Raw genomic sequence first — 8,312 nt, 5'->3', positions numbered from 1 at the left:
GTTTTTTTTTTCGTTAAAAAAAAAATTAAATAAATTATAATATGAGGGGTAAATCCATGAAAGTACTTAATTTAAATAAATATTTTTTTTTTTTACATAATCAAAAAAAAACTTTGTTTACTGAACACCGTTACTTTGTATTACATTTAGAATGTTTAACAAGATCTTATAATAAGATAATCAAACAAAAACAATTACACAACATTATTTAATTCTGTTGTCCCTTTTTTTTTGTATGAAATTATTTATTATTTTTTATTTTATATTGTTCTCTTTCAATTTTGGAGGAAATGGTTTAGACAGATTTATTGAAGCAGAAAAATAATTTTATTGAATACTTTAATTTCACTATTTTTTTTTTTATTTAATAAGGTTAAAATAACAATTTATATTTTTATTTTATTTTTTTTTTTATTTGAATTGGTTCTATTTTCGGATATAACAATTCGAACAAAGTTAATAAAATCGAGAATAATTTTCTAATTTTTGCAATATTTCATTAAATAATCATCTTATTACAATTTAGAAATCGAAATTTTAACTTTATTAAGATTTATGAATTTTCTATCTAATAAATTATATTTTTTCAACATATTTAATAGTACGTTTGTGAAAATTTTTGAAAACGTATTTATACGTATTTATGCGACTTTATGCGACTACAATTAAAATTATGTGTCGTACCAAATGATTTGAATCCCAAAATTGGCTAAAACTAAAAAAAAATTTAATTAAATATCACGCCTTCTTTAACGCTAACCTCATAAGTACTTGTGTAACGTTCATCGTACAGTGACCTATCGGAATAGTTTTCGATTGTTTATTTTATCAAATACAATTGATATTTCGGAGTAAATCCTGTAAAGGAGCTAAGCCCAAAAATTATTCAACTTATTTTTGTTTTAATATATAGAATCTTTTAACAATTAGAAAACTGAATTATATCATTATAAATTCCGATTATGTAGGTTTCACCAATTCTAATATATACAGAAATGACTTACTCAAAAAAGTGTAATTTGTAATAATGTGTATTGTAATGCCGGAATTTACTTAGTGAATTATTAAATGTTGGGCGCAGTATTATATTTAGAATGGATACTTAGAAATTTTATTTATATTTTTAATGACGTACGCGATGACGTTAAACTATTTGAATTAGTAAGTAGAATTGATAATTGTGTCCAGACACATGACTTTAAACTGTGTCATATAGTTCGAATTATTGGATTATATTTCTTGTAATTTATAATTTATTTTTATGTGTTTATTGGTTCGTTTATTTACATGGAATAGGGATCACTGTGAATGTGATTTAAATAAGGAATGTGATTGTGACAAAGGTAATGTAGATCAGATAATACAATGAACTTCGGAATTGCGTAGTGATGATTATGGTGATTGTGATATTACAATAAGAAGTTAATTTTGGGAAAATTATGAACTCTGTGAAAAATTTACAAAAGAGAGAAATTACAAAGGAAGTTGAGAATAATCCGATACATCTAAAAAGAGTAATATAAGATATAGAACTATGTGGGAACTCAGAATTTATAAAAAGGTTGAATTTTGGAATAAGGCGTAGTATTTTAATAGCTTAGGGATAAATATTAGTAAGTGTGATTTATGAATATTTTAATAATGATTTTGGCGTTTTGATATTATTTTGTTAATGAAATGCAATACGAGAATAAGGATATAAGGATAAGTAGGGAAAATTATCGCAGTTTGAAAATTAAATTTAGGATTTTGTAATTTTATGATTGAATTATGAAAGTTGCATTGAAGTTTGGAATTGTGAATTAAGAAAGTATAATGAGAAATGAATTTTGGACGGAGAAATTATTTATTTTTTAGTTATTACTATTATTATTAGTTTATTTTATATTTAGAAACCAAGCATAGAACTCTTTAATTATTTTTATGAATAAAGAAAACAATGTTCAATGGCGCAGTGGCAAACGTACGTAAATGCGGGTGCGTCATTACAGTATATAAATATTTTCCGATTATGTAAAAGAAAATGACGCTATTTATAGAAATAAAAAAATTCTTTTTTATTAGAAAGATGTGTAACTTTGATTTTTATTTGATACATTGAGGCTTATGTATTCACAAACCTAAACAGGATTATGACTTGATTTAAATGTGATTGTGACTTTTCTAGATTTCATCATATATTATTTTTTTTTGAATTTTGTTATAATGATTTCAAATAAATGTTATTTTCCTTTTACCTTAAAAAAGTTTACACGAACTTTTATTTTTTTGTAGACTAAAATAAAAAGCTAGATTTTTTATTGTGTAATATTTGAAATTCAGAAATCTTCATATCAAGTGTTGATAAAATTTTCCTGATTGTATATCATTCAATAAACAAATAATTTTATAAACTTCAACAAAAGTGGTTTTCAGTTCTCGTAAAGTCAATTTTTAAATTTTCAACGTTACTTTCATTTTTCATTTTATACGACCTCTAGAAATCATAGATTGATATTTGAATTTCATCTAAGGTTATTTTCAACTGCGAAATTTATTCTTACATCTTGGCTTCTAAAATTTCCAGAATATCGCCTGTTGACTATTATTCTTTGTATAACCTTCTTACTTTCTTCATGATTTATCAATTCCATGATTATAATAAAATTGGTTATTGCAAGTATAAATAAAAGAAACAAAAGAAACAATTTTACCTTCGTAATTTTAATGAAATCAAAATACTTATTCAAATATCGAAAGTAGATGGGCGGATACAACCTTTGTGTTAACGTTAATAGTTGTGCGCGTTGCGTTGATTACATGTCATCATGCGATCAATTTCATGTGACAAAGATCTCTTTATTTAAATTGTATCATTTAAATTGTATCTGTTCTTCGCTAATCTGAAATAAGCATAAATGATATTAATATTTATATACATTTTGCAAAAAATTTTCACGTTATTATTATGGTTGAACTCACGCACGTTCTTTATTCACATTAATTTTTTTTTAATCATCCTTCAAGATTGGTTTCTTGATTTTTAATTTTAAGCTCGTTATCTACAAATTCCTCTTCAGAGTTACATTTTTTGGTTTCATCTTGACTTTTGAGTTCTTTTAAGTGGGTTTTCTACAAAAACTTCTCAAAAGTCAGTGAAAGTGCCCGGTGTTGAAAGCGTGTTGTTGTCCAAAATGTTGTATAGTTACGTAAACGGGGTTGTAAAAGCTGAATAGGGACTGGAGGATACCACCCAATACAACCTACCTTTAAGCTTGTTTTCTTCAGAGTTACGTTTTTCGGTTTTGAGTTCTTTCAGTGGCTTATCTACAAAAACTTCTCAAAAGTCAGTGAAAGTGCCCGGTGTTGAAAGCGTGTTGTTGTCCAAAATGTTGTATAGTTACGGGGTTGTAAAAGCTGAATAGGGACTGGAGGATACCACCCAATACAACCTACCTTTGGACTTGTTTTCTTCAGAGTTACGTTTTTCGGTTTTGAGTTCTTTCAGTAGCTTATCTACAAAAACTTCTCAAAAGTCAGTGAAAGTGCCCGGTGTTGAAAGTGTATGTTGTCCAAAATGTTGTATAACTATGTAATCACGTAAACGGGGTTGCAAAAGCTGAATAGGGACTGGAGGATACCACCCAATACAACCTACCTTCAAAAAATACTTTTCTTTTTCTAACAGTTTCTCTAGTAATTTTTTTTTTCTTGCTCTTGTATTCCTCTTACATAATCTTTACATTGCTTAAAAAAAGAGCGGGCTTTTTTTCGAGCCATTTTTTTTTTGATTGTAAAATATTTCTATATTTTTCCAAATGCAGTTAAAAATAATCCACAAATTCACAAATTTTTAGTTTGTAGAAAAACGGTTTAGAAGAAGCTTTTATACTTTCAGTACATGAATGAATAATATGGTTTTATCATTACTCATTAGACTGTGATTATTGTTACGTAATTTTTTGGTAGTACGATTGACTAATGGGTTTAAAACTAAGATAATAACATAAGTATTATAATATGTGTCATGACAGTACATGACAAATATTATACTATGTATGAGCAAGATAATGTATAAATTTATATTATAAAAAAATTGCGAAATTACAAAACTAAATTTTATTGGTTCTTGAATTTAGTATGTATTATGATACATGCATTCTCAATCGTATTGAAATATTAGAAAATATTTGAGAATATAATTTGACATGATATTTGTATTTTTGAACTATTTTTTACATATAACAAATTTTATTATAATTTTTAATGAAAAATTAAACATGTTAAAGACGATTAGCGCAAATTTACATTATGGATAATCATGATCTAGAATCTCAAAATTATTACAAAAATATATATGATTTTTAAATGAACATTCAAATATCCTAATTCTAAATGGAAGCTTTAAAAATCATTTAAAAATATCATTACATAATGTCACGTTATTAAGAATGAATGTAATCCATAACTCTTTACTTTAAACAAAAGCTTTTTTTGAACAATTTTTTCAAAGGTTAATATATATTTTTTGTTTAATAAATTCTTTTATAATAAGTAATTTAGATGGACGCGCTTTCCCAGAGAAATTTGTTTTTTCTTTGAATAATGAATAACACTCGCGGTCTATATTTTAAATAGCAACTGCATCAACGAAACAGAAAAATGCTTTGATTTTTAATTAAAACATTAATATGTATATTTTGATAGAAACATTTGGTAAATTAATTATTATTAAATATGTAAGAAAATTTAAAACTTAAAACAAAATTCAAATTTAAAATAAAGGTAGAGAATTATAAAAGCTTTATTTAAATATTTTATAATAAAACAATAAAAAATAAATTAAGAAATCTAAAAATCATTAAACATTTTGATAAATAATATTGACAATAATATTCAAGATCATTTAAAATAATAAACATACGAATATCACTAAAATCCTAGATTTCCTAACAAAGTAGACTGTGTCTATAGTACTCCTCTTCTTCTTCTCTTTCTTCCTCTACACTTTTATTACTCACAAATTTAATAGTACCTAAATCTACATATTTTTTTATTACTTCTTCTTCACAACAATTCCCGTATTCCTTATAATCAATAATTATAAATGAAAGTAATTTTTTTGGTGTTCTTCTTTCCCAATTAATAAAAAATGATTCTAAATCATTTGGAAATACATTTGAATTTGTTGTACGTTGAATTTTTAATTCACAAAAATTATTTGGTGAATATTTTGCAATAGTTTCTAATACTTCCTTTTCAGATGAATGATATTTACCACATAAAGTTTTAATACTTTCTAAGTATTGACAACTGATAAGTATAGTTTTTAGTACATCTGGCTCACCATTCTTAAATATTATGAAAAGACTTTTAAGATTTGGACAAAACTTGGCAATAGACAAATTTAAAGCTTTGATACATTCACCTATATATAACTTTTTAAGGTTCTTTCCATTAATTTCTATAAAATTCACTATATATTCAGGTTTTATACAATCATGATAGTAAGGAATTTTTAAAATTTGTAATTTTGGAAATTTAACATATTGTAACTTTTTAAGATCTTCAAGTTTTCCATTTAAAAATGAAATTACCAATTCTTGTAAATTTGAGAATGAACTGACAAACGAGAATGGTGTATCAGTATAATTATAAAGACTTAATATAGTTATTGTATTAGAATATTTTGTTATAGTAGGTATAATATCTGTCCAACTTCCACCATAAGCTGTTAAAATTAATTCTTTTAAATTATTCTGTGAAGAAATTAATTCTTTTAACTCATTTGTAATAATTTTCTGAAAATCTATAGAAATAGATTGTAAATTATGACATATTTGAGATAATTGATAAAAAAAATCTGAAGGAAGATCTGAATCACAATATAATTCTGAAAGATTCCTTGCTCCAGGAAAATTAGGGAAAGAAATATTAACCTTATGTTTATAAAAATCTCTATTGTGATAAGTCAAATGTTTCAAAGAAGAAATTTGATTTGCAAGCATTTTGATAATTTCACTTGCAACTAAACTATTTCTATATTTTGATTTTGGATTGAATGATTTTCTACTTCCTAGGGCACCAATAATTATTCTATTAAACCAATAAATTGAAAGAGATTTGCAAAATGATGCATACTTGAACAACAATGGTTTTGAAGTGGGTATTGAAATGAAAATGTTATTATCATGTAAGAGCTTTTTTGACTCATTAGGAAGACAAGCAATTAATGTACTAAGAATTGACGATTTTATTTTGATTGAACGCTTATTACCATTATTGAAATCTAAAATATTCCTCCACAAAATTCTAACAGAAACTTCGCACCAAAGACGATTAACTAACAAACATGAGTGTAGAGTGAATTTATCCATCTCTAAATATTCAAAAATCTCATTTAAACAATCAACTGGAAGTTTATATGCCATTTTATTATTTTATTATTTCAAAAAAAAAAAAAATTATTTTCTAGCGGGGCTTGGGATAAACATCGGACTACGGAGTTTTCGGATGAACACTGCATTTAATTGTTTCATTATTGTGTAACAAATTTTTTTGTTGATCAGTATAAATTTAGATTTTTTTTTCGTAAAAAATTTGGTATGAAGGATCTACACTCCGTTTTACTTGTATTAAGTTAATTTCGTGACATGCTACAATATCTATATAACTAAACTTCGTTTGTTTTGCGTTGGAAAAAGGTTGCAGATGACACGGTCGAGTGGAGAATTTTTGGCCGTCTTCGAATACATTTCCATCAAGGCGTAAATTAAATGGGTTTCATTTTTGATGTACAGTAGGCGATCAAAAGTATACGGACACCTCTCAAATTAAAAAAATTCTCATACATTTAATATAAAATAAAACTAAAATATAAAGTAAACATATTTATTTCATCTTCATTTATTGAATTACATATAAATATAAACGCTAATAATTTAATTTATGGCAGGAATTACTTCAATTTTCCATGCATCATATTGATTAGTTTTCTTATAATATTCTTGAAGAAATATTTTTTTTTGTGCATTCTCTATTATTTTTTTTAAGTTAAAATGATAGTGAAGTATGCCAGAAAGTAGGTAAATAGTTGTTTTTATATCTGCCCAGAGATTTTCAGTAAGTTTAAAACCAGATTCCTAATCTTAATGTTTTTGATGATTTTAGTGCAAATGATTCCATGTTTGATAAAAAATTAACTAATAAAGGAAAGTCTGAAAAATTAAGTGCATTTGTTTATCATGATCCTAAATTCAAAATCATGTGTTATTCGTATCATATGACCATATGGTAATCTACATAATTTCGTAAAACAAGGTGTCCGTATACTTTTGATCGCCTACTGTATTAATTTTTTTGTTTTTTTTGTTTTGTTTCCACAAATTTTTAAAATTCATTATTTAGTTAGATCTTTTATTACTAGATAGATTGATTAGTTATAGTGTCATTGTGATTTGTGATCAATGATTCTAGGTATTTTAGCGTTACTAATAAAAAAAAATACAATGTGTAACCGTAACGTCAGAAATTTTTTTTTTTGATTATTAGACTACCGATTTATTTTTTTTTTCAAATATTTAAATTTTTTCCTTTCTTTCAAACCGATTTGAATTCTTTCAGTTCCCTTTTTTTTTAATTTTCTTTTTTTTCTTGAATCGATCTTTTACTTTCGATTCTTTCTTTTTTTTAAATTTTCTCTTTTCTCTTTCGAACCACCTTTTTCCTTTTCTTTTCCTTTTTTTTTCCTCTTTCTTTTTCGGGTTGTTTTTTTTTTCCAATCCGAGAATTTTTTTTGGTTTTTTTTCATTCTTTCCCCGTTTAGGTTTAGTTTTTTTTCCAAAACTGAAAATTTTTTTTTTTTTATTAAATTATCCTATTGTTTTGGTCTTTTAAGACCGATTTTTTTATATTATTATTTTTTTTCGGTCTTGACCATATTAATTTTTTTTTAAATTTTTTTTCAGTCTTTTTGGACCGGATTATTGTCCTTTTTTTTCAGAATTTTTTTCGGTACTTATTTTTTTTTTACGGATTCCTTTTTTTTTCGAAAATTTCCCTTTTTTTAAACCGATTTCTTTCTTTATCCTTTTTCTTTCCCCAAATTTTATTTTTCGTTTTTTTTTTCAAATTTTCTTTATTGTTATTTTTTTTTTTAGAATTCTTTAAAACCTTTTTCTTTTTTCGAGTTGGTTTTTTTTCCAATCCGAAAATTCTTTTTTCGCTTTTCTTTTTTCGAGTTGGTTTTTTTTTCAAATCGAATATTTTTTTTTCGTACATTCTTAAACCATTTAGATTTGGTCATTTGGATTGACGCTGCGGCACCACGGTAA

General features: G+C 25.2%; 1 protein-coding gene across 1 annotated transcript; it reads right to left on the bottom strand.

Annotated features, from left to right (window-relative positions):
• Positions 1 to 4,928: 4,928 nt before the first annotated feature.
• OCT59_015512 (uncharacterized protein) lies at positions 4,929 to 6,410 on the bottom strand (the record flags this gene model as incomplete). Its single annotated transcript, XM_066140062.1, has 1 exon — positions 4,929 to 6,410. The coding sequence occupies one exon, from the start codon at positions 6,408 to 6,410 to the stop codon at positions 4,929 to 4,931; it is 1,482 nt and encodes a 493-aa protein (XP_066002879.1).
• Between the last annotated feature and the right edge of the window lie 1,902 nt (positions 6,411 to 8,312).

The sequence above is a fragment of the Rhizophagus irregularis genome, chromosome 23 (genome assembly GCF_026210795.1).
Source record: "Rhizophagus irregularis chromosome 23, complete sequence".
Lineage (NCBI taxonomy): Eukaryota > Fungi > Glomeromycota > Glomeromycetes > Glomerales > Glomeraceae > Rhizophagus > Rhizophagus irregularis.
The sequence above is the reverse complement of the archived record's forward strand: the minus strand, read 5'-3'. Positions and strand labels throughout refer to the sequence as shown.